The 18,163-nt window shown below is 38.8% G+C and overlaps 2 protein-coding genes across 5 annotated transcripts; one reads left to right on the forward strand and one right to left on the reverse strand.

The window, feature by feature from the left end:
* Window positions 1-1,488: 1,488 nt before the first annotated feature.
* HAUS2 (HAUS augmin like complex subunit 2) lies at window positions 1,489-11,359 on the reverse strand. Of its 2 annotated transcripts, none has more exons than XM_007173605.2 (6): window positions 11,229-11,359; window positions 7,742-7,834; window positions 7,319-7,388; window positions 6,208-6,340; window positions 4,449-4,557; window positions 1,489-3,739 (listed from the first exon to the last, which is right to left on the reverse strand). In XM_007173605.2, exons 1-6 carry the CDS (start codon window positions 11,319-11,321, stop codon window positions 3,575-3,577), a joined length of 663 nt encoding a protein of 220 aa, XP_007173667.2. In that variant the 5' UTR covers window positions 11,322-11,359; the 3' UTR covers window positions 1,489-3,574. The 2 variants fall into 2 exon arrangements, with proteins under 2 accessions (XP_007173667.2, XP_028020169.1); XM_028164368.2 differs by lacking the exon at window positions 11,229-11,359 and adding an exon at window positions 10,991-11,126.
* A 38-nt stretch (window positions 11,360-11,397) lies between these two features.
* LRRC57 (leucine rich repeat containing 57) lies at window positions 11,398-17,251 on the forward strand. 3 transcript variants are annotated; one of them, XM_028164365.2, is made up of 6 exons: window positions 11,398-11,484; window positions 11,725-11,830; window positions 11,936-12,074; window positions 12,734-13,002; window positions 15,080-15,265; window positions 15,696-17,251. In XM_028164365.2, exons 2-6 carry the CDS (start codon window positions 11,747-11,749, stop codon window positions 15,735-15,737), a joined length of 720 nt encoding a protein of 239 aa, XP_028020166.1. In that variant the 5' UTR covers window positions 11,398-11,484; window positions 11,725-11,746; the 3' UTR covers window positions 15,738-17,251. The 3 variants fall into 3 exon arrangements, with proteins under 3 accessions (XP_028020166.1, XP_007173666.1, XP_007173664.1); XM_007173604.2 differs by having other exon boundaries at window positions 11,410-11,491; XM_007173602.3 differs by lacking the exon at window positions 11,398-11,484 and adding an exon at window positions 11,497-11,635.
* Window positions 17,252-18,163: the final 912 nt, after the last annotated feature.

Genomic DNA, 18,163 nt, shown 5'->3' on the forward strand with positions numbered 1-18,163 from the left:
TTTATGTCCCACAAAAGCTAAGACTCAGAAAAGAAAATGTAAGTTACAGAAAATTCTATTAGCATCTACTGATCAAAAATAAGTATATGGGACTTCCCTGGTGGTCCAGTGGTAAAGAATCTGCCTTCCAAGGCAGGGGACACAGGTTCGATCCCTGGTCGGGGAACTAAGATCCCACATGCCGCAGGGCAACTGAGCCTGCGTGCCGCAACTACTGAGCCTGCACGCCTCAAATAGAGAGCCCGTGTGCCGCAAACTACAGAGCCCACGCGCCACAACTAGCGAAGAGAAAAAAACCCGCATCCCACAACTAGAGAGAGGACTGCGCGCCGCAACGAAAGATCCCGTATGCCTCAGCAAAGATCCCAAGTGCCACAACTAAGACCTGATGCAGCCAAAAAAAAAAAAAAAAAAAGTATATGTTGCCGTCTAGAGGTAAATTGATTTTTGATAAGGAAGCATATTCAGAGTTTGTGTAAGGTCTCCTTGAAAATGTCATCTCACCACAACCTTCAGGAAATGAATGACTTTTCACTTTTACTAGCCTTCCATATTAAGAAAATAAAGAGATTCAAAGTCTCAAGTAAGATATTTGACTCCTATTTTTTTACCCTAAATTCTGGTAGAGCAACATCAGAGGTCTATAGTCTCCCAGGAAAAGTTCATAAACTGCTAATGGGACTCCTGCTCCTACCACATCCTAATGTAAATTTTTCCTACAATCATTTATGAGGTATTTCCAAAAGGAGAAGAGAAAATATAACTTGGAAATGGTGAAAAAGGAAAAAGAAAAGGCAAAATTAATAGAACTCTAGAACGTGATCTGCTTATCTTGAACTATACTAATTTAAAGTAAACTCAATTACATGAGTAGATTCCCCAAATTGTAGAATAAATCTCTTACATAAATACATTTTACATCTCAGGAAATTCCACAATACATTGATTAGTTTTATTAATATATCAACTCTATATTTTGCATGTCAAGAAACCCTTTGGGTTTTCCTATTCCTCAGACTATTTTCCTAACTTTATGGAGGTTTGAGAGGATAACAGGGTTCAGGCTGGCAGAGTCACAGATCAGAGCAAGGAGTAAAATAAGAAAAATGCTGGAAAAACCAGGTAGCATCTCAATTCCTTCAGAATAGTCTGCATAAAGTGGCATCATTATTATGTTGGAAGTGAATTCACAAATCTCACACAACTTCTGGTGTTAAATAGAAAGACATTCAGTTATTTTTGTTTGTTTTTATTATCCACATATCTAGAAGCTGAGGAAAAAAAAAACTGATGCACACTTATTGACTCTAGCACAGACTAAATTAGCTTTTCTCTTTGTAGACCTCAGTCTCAACTTACCTCAAGCTTTTGTGAATCAGATAACCTGTATGCTTACACTTTAACTGTGTATGTTAAATAAAGAATCTGTCCTTTTAATCATATAGGATTCAGACAAGAGCCACAAAATTTTAGTTAAAAACTACAGGTTTATTTTTTTATTTTGAAAAAGACATAAAAGTCAAAAAAGCAAGAATAAAACCCAGAACAACCAGGTATATCAATAATTGTGACATATGTGATGTAAAATATATATATATATACACATATATATGTATATATACATACATATGCTCATATATATATGTATGACAATACATGAAGAAGCTTAGTAAGATGTTTGAAACCAAGGCTGGGCTTGAACAGATTTCTAATGAAATACAACTAAAAGTTTTGCTTAAAGAGTCTAGGCAATGTTCAAGAAATTATGACCACTCTTCTATATCCCATTTGCAAAGGTCAGCAAAATAGGCTTCAAGACTTTTTTTAGCAGGGTAGAGTTGGGTAATGATCCTGTTTCCTTATGAACAACTACTTAATTCACACTATATTGAGGTCTTCTTGCCTTTAAGAGTGTGATGAATACAAAGATGAGTGAACTCCAGTGATACAGAGAATAGGACAGTATAAAAATATTGAAGCATCCACTTAAAGTAGAAGAGGGGACTTCCCTGGTGGTCCAGTGGTAAAGAATCTACCTTCCAGTGCAGGGGACGCAGGTTTGATCCTTGGTTGAGGAACTAGGATCCCACATGGCGTAGGGCAACTGAGCCTGCAGGCCACAACTACTGAGCCCTCGTGCCTCAACGAGAGAGCCCGTGTGCTGCAAACTCCAGAGCCCATGTGCTCTGGAGCCCGCCACAACTAGAGAGAAAACCCGCACACAACTAGAGAGAAGCCCGTGGATCGCAACAAAGAGCCTGGGCGCCGCAACGAAGATCCTGCATGCCACAACTAAGACTTGACACAGCCAAAAATAAAAAAAATAAATAAATAAAATAAAATTTAAAAAATTAAAAAAAAAAAAGCAAAAGAGAACCCCAAGTCTGAAAATAAGCCAAGGGTAGTTGTACTACTGATATAAATGAAAGCATCCGGAGACTTACTGTTAGTATACCACTCCCTTTTACATGCATAATAATCTCAGGTAAAATATCTGAGCAATTTATAAGGTAAAACTTCTATAAGTTTTACAATAATGTGCCTTTTTCTTTGCTTTGCTCTACTTTTCTTCTTTGCCTATTTATAAGGCTGCCAGTGAACACCCTCTGGAATTGCTTAGTGTGTCGGGTCCCCAAGACCCCCCTCCCCACCTCCTGGGTTTGATGATATGCTTGGAGGAGTCATAGGACTCAGCATATGACTGTACTCATGGCTATGATTTACTACAGCAAAAGCATACAAAGCAAAAGAGCAAAGGGAAAGGTGTATGGGGCAAAGTCCGGGGGAAACCAGGCACAATCTTCCAGAGTCCCTGCCAGTGGAGTCCCACAGGATGTGCTTAATTCCCCCAGCAACTGAGTTGTGACATGTGTGAAATGTTGTCTACCACAAAAGCTCATTAAAGATGCAGTGCCAGGGTTATTATTGCGGGCTAGTCACATAGGTACCTTCTGCCTAGCACATACCAAAATTCTAGACTCCCAGGAAGAAAGCTGGTATTCAGCACAAACCACACTCTACAAACGCCTTAGTCACAGCGAGCAACTCTTATCAGTGAGAGTGGAGGGAACCCTAGAAATCTAAGTTCCCAGATGCCAGCCAAGGACCAACCTTACAAGCAAGCCTTTCAAAGGATAGCGGTCAGGTCTGCTATTTTGCTCTTTTTTGCATACTTAGTGACAATCTCACAGGAATAAGCAACATACTTTCAGATTTAAGACTCTTCTAACTCAGAAACAGCATTTTTTAAAAAACAACATAATAAAGTCTGCTGCCTAAGATATAGTTAATGTACTCACGTTAATTATCATAGTTATATTTGAGTTTTATTGAAAAGTGGAATGAAAATACATGAAAAACAAAGGAAAATTCAGTTTTGTCTTAATGAACTTGGAATCTTGGTATTTCAATATAAAGAGGGCTCTTTCAGTATTGCTAGTGGCAAAGTCTATAAATACCCATGTTATAATTGACTAGAAATGGACTTCACATGACTACATATAATTAAACAAAAATAAAAAGTTGATAATTACTTTGCATTAATAGTTTGAACATTAACTTTAGAAGTAAAAGGTTAAGGAGGCACTGTAACATCACATTTATGAAGAAAATTTTCTTCAGCTAATATTCTGGGAATACAAGAGGAAATCTCCTTCTGTTGTTCTCGCCACTTGAGTATATTCTCTGCCAGTTCTGCTGTCTCAGCCACCAAAATATCCATCTCTGCTAAAGCTGTGCTCTATAACATTTGAAAGAAGGGGAAAACAGGAGAGAAATCATGTGTCATTAATACAACATTACTATATCATAAATAATTATGACACCAAAAGTTGACAACTGAGCACTACCTGTGCTCTCTAATTTCCATGGCTTTCCTCACATCGCTGCTTTTGGCTGAACTACTCTTTCTGATGCACATCCAGTTTTCACTGATTCTTCAAGATGGAGCTTGCTACTAACTCCTATTTAAAACTTTATTCAAGTATTCTTACTTCCTATCCTATTCCGAATCTCCCTAAAGTGAAAGTAATCACCCCCTTCTCTGTGCTTAAAAGATAGCATCTTCTTTATAATTCTCTGCTGCACTCATTGTGCAAATACAATACTATAAAGTAGAGAGTATCTTATACTTTCTCTCACCAAACCTTGAGAATTTGAGGGCAGGGATTGGTCATATCTGTTTATCTCTCATGATACCTATAGAATAGTCCCTTGTACAATGAAGATAACACATATTTATTAAATATTGGAACAAAACAATGTAAAATGACTTCTAAATAAAGAAAAGGCATCTTGATTAAAAAAAAGTAATTTGCTCATAATATTAGCCAACAAAAAAAGTTAAACAAGGAGATCACACATTTGAGATTCTAGTATAAAAGAACTAAAGATAGCTAAAAGCAATGTGAAAGGAGCTAAGGTACTTAAATGTTACTGGTAATACTCACCATTTTCTTTAGATTTTCATCTAAATGAGGGATATTTCTAATTATTTCAAGATGATCTTCTAATCTCTCAATGAAAGTTACCGCCAACTCCAGCAAATGCACCATGTATCTGAAGGAGGGAGAAAAAAAGTCAACTCTTTTTTTTTTTTTTTAGTTCAGGTATTTTGTGTTCTCTTTTTTCCCTTTAATTAGGACTTTTAATATGAAATTAAGAGAATTACAATCCACCCAATGAGCTGTTAATAACGTTTCTGCATTCATGGAAATATCAGTGACAAAAAAGGTCCTTCTCTTTCACTTTAAACAGGAATTAACTTTTCACCCAAACACAAAAACAGAAAGAGACAACACTAATCATATCTGTAACCCAATCTAATGTTAGACGAACATCAATGTTAATAATATTCTCATATAAGTAAAAAATTGGGACTTCGGCGCAGTGGTTAAAAATCCGCCTGCCAGTGCAGGGGACACGGGTTTGATCCCTGGTCCGGGAAGATCCCACATGCCACAGAGCAACTAAGCCCGTGGGCCACAAACTACTGAGGCTGCGTGGCACAACTACTGAAGCCTGAGCGCCTAGAGCCCGTGCTCTGCAACAAGAGAAGCCACCGCAATGAGAAGCCCACGCACCACAATGAAGAGTAGCCCCTGCTCACTGCAACTTGAGAAAGCCTGTGCGCAGCAATGAAGACCCAAGGCAGCCAAAAATAAAAATTTAAAAAGTTTTAAAAATTAATAAATTTTAAAAAAAGAGTGAAGAACTTTAAAAAAAAAATTTCTCTAGATAAAACCTCATTCCATTTCAATCTACTCATTCTTGGTGAAGGGTGAAGACAATAAGGATAAATGTACTTCACTGAAATAGCCTACACATGAAACTACTTTGAATCTTTGTATTTGCAAAATGCCTTAAAATTATTACTCGGTTCTTCTGATATATATAATGTATAATATACACATTAATGATATTTAGCTACACTGAATAGATACTGAGTATGTCCACAAGAATGGGATTTGTATATTTATTATTTTACTGCAAGATAAAAGATCTGACACTTAGAGGAAATATTGATTTGCTCAGGGTCAGTTAGTGAGGCACTGGTGGAGAAAGTTAGCAATCAGATCCCCAGATGACTGCTTTTTAATGTTATTGTTATTTATTATTAATAATAACCTACACCTTCAATTTGATACTTGCCATACTCCTATGAGAAAGAGAGCAATAGAAAGCATCCCCATTCTACGGATTGGGAAACTAAGGCAAAAACTTAAATCATTTGCCCAAGGCTTTGAGGCATATAAACAGAAGAGGTGAGATCAGAACTGTTATTTTTCTCCTTTTAGTTGACATTGTTTTCATCTGTCCCTGCTTAAACTCCCCCAACAGAATTTTTATATAGAGGCAACATTAATGCAACAATAAATTTACATCACAGAAAGCTGTCTATACATAATAAAAATGATTTTTATCCACCTTACTATATGTTATGGATCTAATTTCTTTCATTAAAGTCATTATTTATAATTCCTAAGACACAACGGGCAAAAGGAATGTCTTTCCCTTCACCATTGCTATAATTCTTTAAAAGTAAAGGATTTTCTTTCTGGTTTAATGTATCAGCATTAATAATAATGTTAATAGATACGATCACTCATATACTGTTTAATGAATTATGCTATGAAATAACTACTAGTCTAAACAAAAACTACCCTCAGGGAACATGTGTGACTGTTAACGTCTACTTTTTAGTCTAACCTGTGATAAACAGCTTCAATAGGCAAGTTTTCTTGGCACATGGGTTTCAACAGTCTTTGCCTGAGGGACCGCTTTTCTTTTAGCACTGCTTCCAAATGATTATTCATGCTTTGAAGAGTATGACACTTCTGAGCTACACAAACCAGAAACAGTAATTATAGTTAGCAACAGGACAAGTTTTGAAGTCACTAATACTATCAATGGTCAAAAAGTAATCCCACCATTTCTCTCCTAAATATCTCCCCTTTGCTGTCTTTAATACCAATACCAGTTTCATTTTCAACTATTTTCTCTTACTTTTCCTACTGACAACCCAATCTAGTGCTAAATTCTTTGTGTTTCCCAATTCTCCTAGTTCAGTTTTTATAGCCAGAGCCATATTCTTCACATAAAGTGTCTGTCTCTAATATTCTATATGAGCATTAAAAAACAAACATTTGTCTTATAAGCTACTTTTATTTCAATATTTTCCCCAGAATTCAGTTAATGGCTGTCAATTGCCTCTTTTAAATTTTTATTTAGAAAAAATTTCAGACTTAAAAGTTTCAAGAATAGCTCATTGATTGAACTCCCATATACATTTCACCTAGACTCACCAACTAACATTTGGCTACGTTTTCTTTTTTTCCCCTTCTTCTCTACACGCCCATACGTATATTTTTGCTAACCAAGTTGAGAGTAAGTTGCAGATGTCATGACCTTTTACTCCTAAAACTTCAGCATGTATTTCCCAAAATAGGAACATTCTCTTATATAACTATACTACAAGTACCAAATTCAGATAATTTAACATTAGTACAATACTACCAATATTTAATACAGCCTATATTTAAACATCACCAAATATCTCAATAATGTCATTTATATCAAAAAAAATTTTTTATAATCAAATATTCAATCCATGACTACACTGTGCTTTAGCTGTCATGTCCCTTTAGGATCCTTTCATCTGGAAAGTTCTTCAGCTTTTGTCTTTTAAGCTCTACTGACTTTGTTAGCTTTGGGGCAATACCTGGAAAAATTATCATAATTTTATAGCCTAGTGCTTATTTAAAGTAATCCAAGAAAAAGTTGAAATTCCAATGATTACTCATTTAACTAAACCACTTACCCAAAAAGGAAGGATGGACAACATCTGCTGCATCTTTTTCTAGTCTTAGGAGTTCAATTTCCAGGTTTTTCTACATTAGAAACAAAAAAACACTTAGGTCATGCAGAAAGTAGCCTGAAGTAAAGGCTTTGATAAAAATGGACAGTCTTTAAGTTAGGAATATTTAAGGGGACCAAGAGGATGATTTGTTATGAGAGCCCAGGGATTTACTGAATCTTTTCATTTTGGTGTTCAAGCCCTGTTGCTGCTACTGCTACTACTCCTAACTACTACTATGACCATTACTACTACTAACTACTGCAAAGAAAAGCCTATACGACTATGTGCTAGACACTGTTCTGCGTGCAAGAGGATTACTGTTGGAGCCAGTTAAGATTTTTTTCCATACTAGAGGTAGAAAGTAAAAACTCCAACATAATTTACCTGGTAGATTTCAGCTTGAATATCTGTGATCTGCTGTAGTCTGGAGAAGTTCACAAAGCAAGAAGTTGATTTCTTAGATATATTTAACATCTCCTATTGGTAAGTGAACAGAGAAAGCAGCAATATGTCAGAGTTTTTGTGTGAGTTGGAATAGCATGCCCACGTGTCTAAAATATGAGGATATACCATGTCCAACGCTGCCCCTGAAAAATGAAATACAGAGTAGGACAGTGCAATGTATATTTCCTGTTTTTTAAAACCTCAACCATCACAAATCTTTTGCCCAAATATTAATATTTTAAAAATAAGAAAAACAAAGAAGAAAATCACTTTGTACTATTTCTTAAGGCATCATGCACAATAGACTGGCATTGCTGATAGCTTACCAAAGAATTCTAAAGTTGAAATTGTTGGAGAATCACTTCTACACAAATGACCTAGTCTCTCAGACCTTCCTGGGGCTAAAATTAAACACTTCCTGGGCTATGGAATCATTCACCTGATTCATTAAATGACCTCTATTGGTTATAAGTCATTCATACTGTCTCTTTCCGCATTCTCCCTCTCTTAGATAAAGGATTGTTTTGTCCAGGCATAATTATTCCTTGAAAAAGCCTACCCCCCACCTCCTTTTTATCCTTTCATTCTATATTATACTGCTTTCTTAAACTGCAGGTTATCTCAGAATAAGAATATTATCTTGTTCATCCCTTGGCTTCATCCATAATTTTTTCTATCCTCTTTTTCTTTTCTAGAATGTTAGCACAGGAAAGAACTTCAGATATCATATAGGCCAGGGATTGGGAAGCTACAGCCTATGAACTAAATGCACCCATTGCCTGTTTTTGTATAGCTTAAGGGCTAAGAATGGTTTTTATATTTCTTAATTGTTGGAGAAAAAAATCAAAAGAAAAACATTCTGTGACACATGAAAATTATATGAAATTCAAATTTCAGGGTCCAGAAATAAAGTTTTATTGAAATTCAACTTTGCTCATTCATTTACTTATTATCTCATGTTGTTTTCATACTACAACAGCCTAGTTGCAACCCTATGGACCTAAAAGCCTCAAATACTTATTCTCTGGCCCTTCATAGCAAACGTTTGCTGACTGATGATAATCAATTTTATAACATTTATTGAGTTAGGCAATAGAAGATTCAAGGATGAATGAAACAAGCTCTCTGCCCTTAACAAGCTCATGATGGATGGGAAGGAAAAGGTATTCCAGACAGAAAGAACTAAACATTATAAATGCTCAGTAACTGGGACTTCCCTGGTGGTCCAGTGGGTAAAACTTCGTGCTCCCAATGCAGGGGGCCTGAGTTTGATCCCTGGTCAGGGAACTAGATCCCGCATGCATGCCACAACTAAGAGTTTGCATGCCTCAACTAAAGATCCCGTGTGCTGCAACTAAGACCCAGGGGAGCCTAAATAAATAAATATTAAAAAAAAAGAACAAAGCTGAAACAAACTATATTTTCTATAAGAGTTGTATCATATCACATCACAATTTTAAGCATCACTCAATTTTTAATTCACATGGGAGGATGTGCACTAAAGGGATGGACTGTTTAAAGGGATCATATAATACATCATTTTGAAAGAATCAATGATAAATCCTTGTAATAAAAATAGGTTTTTTATACGCAAAGTTTGCTTAAAGTAAAATTATGCTACAAATCTTCAAAGTTTCCTCACTGGGCCTAGCTGTGCAGTAAGATTATAAGAAGGTCTTTTTAAAAAACATTTATTTACTTATTTATTTATGGCTGCGTTGGGTCTTTGTTGCTGTGCGCGGGCTTTCTCTAGTTGTGGCGAGCAGGGGCTACTCTTCGTTGCGGTGTGCGGGCTTCTCATTGCTCTGGCTTCTCTTGTTGCAGAGCACGGGCTTTAGGCGCATGGGCTTCAAGTAGTTGTGGCACCTGGGCTCAGTAGTTGTGGCGCATGGGCTTAGTTGCTCCGTGGCATGTGGGATCTTCCCAGACCAGGGATCGAACCCATGTCCCCTGCATTGGCAGGGGGATTCTTAATCACTGCACCACCAGGGAAGTCCCTATAAGAAGGTCTTAAGGAGCTATGGATTGGCAAAACAGGTATCTGTCTAATTAGTGTTACTTGAAGGACACTACGAAGATCCTCCCAAAGACAACCCCCAGCCCAATTCTCAGTCCCAAATGTCTTATAGTATGAATTTACTAAATTACTTTGTTACAGAACTGGACAATACAGGTGAGAGCACTAGGCAATCTGGTAGCAAGAAAACACAGGAGAGAAGCGAGGAAGGTGAGAACTGGGGAGTGCTGTGGTTATGTTTTGCCTATTTTCCAACGTATTCATTCCTACCCCTCGTTTCCCCCAAAATCCATAAGGTCTGGCTACTAGGTCTTCAAGTAATCTAGAAAAGTCCTTCAACAGATGTTTAAACTCTTTCAAGATAGTGTTACAGTATCTATCATCTATCACAGTTCATTTTAGAGATGATATAATGTGTCAGAAAAGGGAGAGCTCTGGGATCTAACTCTACTTCACTAGTTGAGTGGCCCTGGACACGTTTCTTGGTCTCCTCAGGTCTTAGTTTCTGCATCTTAAAATTACTGTAAGTAGGTAGTAGAATTCTCTAATGACTCTTCTAGGTATAAAAAGTTGTCTATTTTTCATAAATCTTTCATCATGTGCATAGTACTAATCTCTGTAGATGGTTTTACCTTTTCTATTTTTCTCAGTTGCCTTTTTAGTGAAATTCCTCAACTTCCTCATTATCTCAAAATTTCTTTCCCTTCTCTCAACCCCACTTTTCCCATTCCCTTGTCACATCTGCCATTTCTATTCCATCATTCCCTCACATCTTCAATTTCTCCCTCTGTTGGCTTGTTCCCTTTGGCCTATGAACATGCTCTTCCCGCCGAACCTAAAACTACCACTCCTTGGGCTAATCTCCCTCTTTTCTCCTTCTCAAAATTAATCCCTTCCTCCAAACATGTTCCAAGGTCTCTCGGGTCTTCTTCACCAATGCTTTTTTGTTCCCCCCCGGCCTTTAAAGATGCGTGCTTCCCTTGGCGCTCTCCTGTACCCGGCGCCTCCCGTAATGCTTCAATATTTCACACAAACGAGCGTTCTTTGGGAACGTATGTTTTAACTACCTACCCGTTATTTCCCAACCCCGCCACCGATTACAATCTAGAGGCGGTATCACTGGATGAAAAAAGGCGGGTAACACTAGTCTTTATTACCGCCCAAGAACTGACCTGGGATAACTCGCCTGCCAGACACTTGAAACACCATCTTCTTAGAGCCCCGCTTTTGCAGAACCCACCGCGGACCAGTCACTTCTGCTGCCTACAAAGAGCTCCATCGGCCCCGACTCTAGAACAGCCCCCAGCCAGCACCCTCCCACCCACTCCCGCAGCCAGCACCACCATCTCACGGCCATCTTCTGTCGCCACCGTGGGCACCCCCTTAATGACGCCATCGCCCCCCACGCACCTGAGTAACCAACCCCGAAGCTACGAAATGGTCCAGCAGTAGCCCCGCAGCGTTTGGCTCGGATGCCGGGTCCCAGGGGTTCGCCGCAGCCATGGCTGGGAGCCACTTTTCCGGGTGGCGCGGAGAGTGAGCCGAACGCACCGCGCGGCTCGATGACGTCACAGGCCGTTTCCTTCCCGGCGGAAGCCTGGGGAGCGCATCCCAGGCGAGCGCGGGTCCCGGGTTTTCCCCTGAGGAGCCGGCTGTGAGCTGAGGGGTAGGAGGCGAGTTCGGGGATCCCTGATCCTCTGTAGGCTCCTAGCGGCGTCTAGCCTTGGAACAGCTGCAAAAGCGGCGGGGCCTGGTGTTCTTCCCTTTCTTCCTTGCCACTCTTGAGCTGGCCCCCAAGATCCAGGGATCGGCAGGAGGTGACAGCTGGAGCTTGAGACTTAGCCGGGAGGCCGACGGGGTGGCTGGGTGCCGGACCGAGTGGTGACAGCTCTCCTCCTTCCCGCAGAGACCTAAGCCTTGGCGCTAGGATGGGAAACAGTGCCCTCCGCGCTCATGTGGAAACCGCGCAGAAAACTGGTGTCTTTCAGCTTAAGGACCGTGGGCTGACCGAGGTGAGACTGGGAGGGATCCGACCAAGGGAATTGAAAGGGAGAGGGACGGCGGGCGGTGAAGTTAATAGGTAAGGGATTCTCCGCGCTGAGAGCCCCTTTCTTCAGTTCCCCTCAGAGTTGCAGAAGCTGACAAGCAATCTCAGGACCATCGACTTGTCCAACAACAAGATCGAGAGTCTACCGCCTATGATTATAGGGAAGTTCACTCTGCTGAAGAGCCTGTCCTTGAACAACAACAAACTGAGTATGGCTTTTGCGCCTGGGAATTTTGCTAGTTATCAGCTGTTAAGAAGGGTGGTTTTTCTCTTGGAATAGAGTGTGGAGTATGATTATAATGTTATTAAACTGGTTTTCAAATAAATGTATCAGAATCTTTAAAAAAAAAAGGTTTTTTTCTTACAAGCTGATTTTTGTTGTTATGAAACTGTTCAGGAGCTCAAGATGCAGAAGAATGTCAGAGTCCTTGAAGCTTTCTATCTCTTGTAATTACATCTATAAGCCTCCTCTCCTGGTGTAATGATTGGTAGGAGGTTAATTTGGACTTGAAAGGGACCATCTTTGGGGTGTAATGTAAACAGAGCTAATTTTGCTGCTAATTTGGAAGGGCGGATGGGATGGGAAGGAGAGGGCCTTCCAAATCCCACAAAATTGCTGTGGGATTGTGCAGTGGCCCCTTCACAAAAGGAGCCTGTTATACACATAATGCTTTCCTGAATTTTGATGGCACCCTCACCTTCTGAAGACTATGTTGGTAAAAATGCAATACTTAAAAATGGCACAACCTGTGAAACGCCTATGTATATTAACAAGAGGCATAACAGACTGCCATATAGTTTTAATAAACTCCATCAAAGGTGTTTTTCAGCTGTATTGGATTCAGGTTTTTAAATTTTTCTTTGCCAGCTGTCCTTCCTGATGAGTTATGCAATCTGAAAAAACTAGAGACACTAAGCCTAAACAACAATCAGTTGAGAGAGCTGCCATCTACTTTTGGGCAACTATCTGCCCTTAAGACCCTGAGCCTCTCTGGGAACCAGCTGAGAGCACTACCACCCCAACTTTGTAACCTACGGCACCTGGATGTAGTGGATCTCTCCAAGAACCAAATTCGGAGCATACCTGACACAGTGCAGGAGCTGCAGGTCATCGAACTCAACCTCAACCAGAACCAGGTCTAGAGCTTAAGCGTTTATTTCTACAGCATGTATGTGGGTTTACGGTCTCCTGAATAAACAATTGTTCTCTAAACTGTAATCATGGAGAGGGGTATCAGAGGCTAGAAGAAAGGTATATTCTATGGGCTGGACTAATTTCAAAGCCCAAAGTGCCATGAAGTTAGTTGAGACACTGGGTGTGTTTGTTGTGTAGGTGTTTTTTGGAGGGTAGTATGGGTAACAGGGTGAGGTAATTTCAAAAGTTAAACCTCTGTCTCACAAACCTTGAGTTCTTCAGATCATCCTCAAATATACCTCTAATCATCTAGCAAGGAGCTATGTCAAGAAGATAGAGTGGAAAAGAGGCTTAAACTCATGTTCTCAGAGTTGGACATCAGAGTTCATTCAGTTGTCCTTTTGCTGACATCTTTGTCAAGTGTGTGTCCTGCTTTTGCAGAAAAACCATCAGTGATAGGATTTTTGGAGTTTCTTGGACAGCTTTAATTGCAGTATTTGAAATTTATTTCCATAACTTCAGAAACTCTTTGGTTAACATGTATCTGACTGGAGAAACAATCTTTGGTCTAGACATAAGGCACAAATGATGAAACACTGATCGTAGTGAGACTGGGTAGTCTTTAGTTTTTCTAGTGCCTATGCTTCTAGATCTGCAGAGTCCATTACAGTAGCCACTAGCCACATGGCCATTAAAATTCATTTAAATTAGACTTAAAAATTCAGTTCCTCGGTTGCACTAGCCATATTTCAAGTGTGGCTCAATACAGCCATATGTGGCTAGTGGCTACCATATCGGACAGCACAGATATAGAACATTCCACTAGTTGCAATAAGTTTTATTGGACAAAACTGTTCTAGATTGTCCTGACCTTACGTTATGATGAAATTCAGTCAGTCTTGGACGAGATTGGCTTTATCTTTTCCTTCTTGTACGTACTTGAGCTTTTTGGAAAAAAATTCTGAATATTTGGGGAAAAATATTGGAAAAAGCTTGTTAAGCAAATTGAGCACTTGCTCCACATTCATCTATGCTGCCTTAAATCAATGGTTCTCAGGTTTTAGTGTGCATCAGAATAACCCGGAGAGCTGGGTAAGAGATCACTGGGCTCCACACTCATTGTTTCTGATTTTGTAGGTCTGGGGTAGGGTCTGAGAATTTGCAGTTTTAACAAGGTCCCAGGTGATGGTCTGAGATGATACCAGGCATAGTAAATATAACTAGGTGGCTTGGAGCATTTAAAGGGCAGAAGAGCTGAATGAATCAAAGATAACTGCTTGGTATTGAGCTCAAGAGCCTAAAAGAAGAGTGGTGCTATTGGGAATGGGCATGCTGAGTGGGTTATGATGGTGAAACATCCGATGTGTTTTACTAAAAATCAGAGACATAGGAGTGGAATAGAGGTGAGCAGAAATGAATGTAGGTAGATAGCTTAACAGAAGTGATAGCTTTAAGAATGAATGAGCTTTCTAGGAGAAAGTTTAGAAAGATTGAATATTAAGTATTAGGGACTGCTGCTTGAAAAATGTCCACACGAACAAGAAGGGAAGCCAAAAATCAGGAATAATTCAAAAGATAGGAAGAAAAACACAGCACTTAGGTACAAGAAGTGGGAGTTTCAAGGAAGGGATAGATAGCACAGTCAAATGCAACAGGCAATGAGGGCAACGAATCCTTGACTTTGGCAGTAAAGTGGTTGGCATCTACGTACACATAAAAGATTGGCAGTAAATGTACCAAAATGTTTACAGTGATGGATTTCAGGTAACTTTTTTCTCTAAACTTGTATGATTCTCAGATTTTCTATAATGAACAGTGCTTTCATTATCAGAAAAATGTTTCCAAAAAGCCACTGGTGACCTTCAAAAAAGATTTGTTTTTTTTCCCCCCAAAAAGTGGAGTAGTAACAGAAGCTGGATAACACAAGAGGCTTCTGGAATGAGTGGGTAGTGAGAAAATGGAGGCGGTAGAAGAAAGAACTAGGACAAATAGTCAAGTAAAGATTTTTAATTTAGTAAAAAATAATCATTACAGTGCTTATACTTTTTCCCATTATCCCTTTTTTAAATTGTTCAATAGATAGCTCAGATCTCAGTGAAGATATCTTGCTGTCCTCGCCTTAAAGTTCTTCGTTTGGAGGAGAATTGTCTTGAGCTCAGTATGCTTCCACAGAGCATCCTCAGTGATTCCCAGATCTGTCTGCTTGCTGTAGAAGGCAACCTTTTTGAAATAAAGAAACTTCGAGAACTGGAAGGCTATGATAAGGTATGTATTAGTGTACTTCTGAATTTCTAGTCACTGCTCCAGAGAAGAGAAAGGTGAAGTAACTCACACGAGCGTTTCTAGGTACAGGACGTATGTATAATCCGTTTATGTCAATAAGGATTTGTTCTCCATTTTGGAGGTGGGTTCTGAGAATCAGCCAAATGGTGTTGTGCCAAGATGATATTTTTCTCTAGACAGCTTGTTGTAAAGCATCTTTTTCTTTTGATAGGTGTCCTATTAAGATATAAAGAAAAAAAAAAACACCCCACAAAACCATGTGCTTTAAATTTGCATCTATAATAGGTAGATTTTGTAGGAAATGAAGGGCCATAAAAACCTAAAGGAAAAAAAATCATAAAATCCTAAATAACCAATAAGTTAGTTATTTGCTCAGGGCAAAATAACACATGTATTCTTTCATGATTTTCAGTACATGGAGAGGTTCACAGCCACCAAGAAGAAGTTTGCATGATGTTCTCCAGGAGCATGTGAACCATACAGGACACTGACTTGGAACCTGTTGCAATCCGGCTGAATGAAAGGCTCCTGTTGTTGTCAAGGATATCTGCAGTGAGGAGGTGATATTCCAGGAGGTTATATTTCACTCAATGACCTTTTTCCTTTCCAGGGCTCATCTCAAATAAGCTAAAGGGAATCAAACACAGGAAGAGTCCTCCATTTTGAGTCATGGATAGGCCAAAGGACAATGTTGATCTTCAAAACCATCATTTGTTTGGCTTTGAGAAACCCAGTAGCTAGTTGCTATGTATACAGTGAGGGGATGCTGCCTGGTACCAGAATAGCTCCACACAACAGCTTGAAATTTCATGTGTCTCAATGTGCGAGCTTTCAGAAAATCAGTTGCCATTCCACCCTGTGTTAACACTTCATATTTTTATGAAATTCAAATAATTCATGAGAGCCTCATGAGAGGCTGCTATGGTTAATCTAAGAATTTATGATTTTACTCCAGTCCATTAGTTTAATTGCAATGTTTATACTTGGAATTTAGGATGTACATAAAGGTATGACTCTTGATTAAAAGTGTACTTTGTGAGAGAAGCAAAAACACAACACTAAGAGGTGTTCCCAAGGCTGCAGTAGCAATTTTTTTTTTTACTATTGCAGGTGCCTTATTGATAGAGGGCTCTGAAGAGCTAAAACTGTATGCAAAACTTGTAAGATACAAGGGTTTTAATAATCAAGATTTTCCTGAAGCTTTGTTAGAAACAGTCTCTTATTTCTGGTCATCTTTTTGTATTTACAACTCTAATAATCAAATTACCTATCAAAAAACTACTGTTTAGGGTATTTTACAACAACTTATGTTTATCAAATTTATTCTCTGAATGAGAGAATATACTAAATAAAGATTTAATAACTATGGCTGGAAGAAAGGTTAATCCTTTAAAGTAAGACAGGGGAACTTTAACCTGTAAATGGCCCTTTGTTTGAAAGTAAACTGATAAGGAAGAAATGTTTTATGTTCTTGTTCAGGTTGCAAGAGTACTGAAATGCCTTCATGTGACTGATAAACATATTTGTGGTACTGGAAACCATGCTTATTAAGACAAACTGAAGCTATAAAAGTAGATTATTTCAGACTGTTACTGGCATGAACATTTAGAAAGCTACAACTCTGCGTTTTCTGATGTTTTGTCTTAGCCAAGGGGCTGTTATTTACCATGTATTGTTAGTTCTCGTTTTACAAACCTAGTTTAACCATTAAGTCAAGAGATCACAAGAGCCTAGTGTTTATATGAGGAAAGTCTCTCTGACCTTAAATCTGGTCTAGGGGTTCTCTTTTTCCTATGTTATTCTCTGTTTCTCAACTGGGGAGGGATGGGGGTGCCAGTTTACATTACCAATTGAGTTTTGTTTTTTATAAACTTTAATGCTTAATCTTATTGATCTACTGAACATTTCTCTATTTTATCAGTACTTATCTAATAAATCAGAACTTATAAATTAAATAACTTAAATGTCCCAAGACATTTAATTATTAATGGGAGTTTTAAAAATCCCTACCCTTATGAGAATCCCCTTATGATGGCTAACTTTCACAACTTGGACCCAGCCTTATTTCCAGATACCCTCTCTTCACTCTCATTCACTTGCCCAGTCTTAGCAGGTTATTCTGCTCCTTAAACCCACAGTGCAATGTCTCTCTCCTTTAACTGTCTTTACATTGTTTGCTCAGTCAGGAATGCCCTCTTACCAACATGCTCCTTTTCTATGTCTAAGCCCCTTCCTGAGACGTCTAAGCCAAATTAACTGCTCCATCTGTTACGGCAGCATTTCTCACATTCTATATTCATCTGCCTCTTGCTAGACTGAGCTACTTGAGGGCAGGGATTAAGTAAAGTAATATGCCCAAAGATATAGTACACAAGTATTTAGACTTAAGTATGAGCTAATAAAGTAGGTTGACTTGAGGTCTGCAGACTGAGAGTCTAGTGGCCACCAGCTGTAAATCATCTACCTTCTTTTAGAGCTTGGTTAGAAGTCAGTGTAGTATACTGAGTAAGAACATAGGCCTTGGAGTCAGAAAGATCCTGATTTGAGTCCAAAGTCCATCATTTACTAGCTTTATTTGAGCAACTTACTCTCATCCATAATATGGGGAACACCTCCTACCTCTCATGTATGTTATGAGGATTTGGTGAAAAGATACAGAAAAGCATTTAGAATAGTGCCTATGACAGAGTAAGCACTCAATAAATGGTGCTATTTATTTCACCTGTAAAACATTAAAATAGAATTTAGCAAGTTGTACAGAAATGGAAGGCTTGGAGCAAACACTACATTAGGATGAAAAACAAATGAGTAGAGAATAAGGAACCTGAATATCAATCTGAGAACTATAAATATGCTTAGGAATGTAACTGGGATAACTTA

This window comes from Balaenoptera acutorostrata, chromosome 3 (genome assembly GCF_949987535.1).
Source record: "Balaenoptera acutorostrata chromosome 3, mBalAcu1.1, whole genome shotgun sequence".
NCBI lineage: Eukaryota > Metazoa > Chordata > Mammalia > Artiodactyla > Balaenopteridae > Balaenoptera > Balaenoptera acutorostrata.

Bases quoted from the DNA above. Each gene is read 5' to 3' on its own strand.
- LRRC57 (XM_028164365.2), top strand. From the start codon at position 11,747: ATGGGAAACAGTGCCCTCCGCGCTCATGTGGAAACCGCGCAGAAAACT. The intron at 11,831-11,935 runs GTGAGACTGGGA...CCCTTTCTTCAG, and splicing joins AGGACCGTGGGCTGACCGAG to TTCCCCTCAGAGTTGCAGAA. The intron at 15,266-15,695 runs GTATGTATTAGT...CATGATTTTCAG, and splicing joins AACTGGAAGGCTATGATAAG to TACATGGAGAGGTTCACAGC.
- HAUS2 (XM_007173605.2), bottom strand. From the start codon at position 11,321: ATGGCTGCGGCGAACCCCTGGGACCCGGCATCCGAGCCAAACGCTGCG. The intron at 7,835-11,228 runs GTGCGTGGGGGG...ACTTACCAATAG, and splicing joins CTTCGGGGTTGGTTACTCAG to GAGATGTTAAATATATCTAA. The intron at 4,558-6,207 runs GTTAGACTAAAA...TCCCTCCTTCAG, and splicing joins ATTGAAGCTGTTTATCACAG to ATACATGGTGCATTTGCTGG.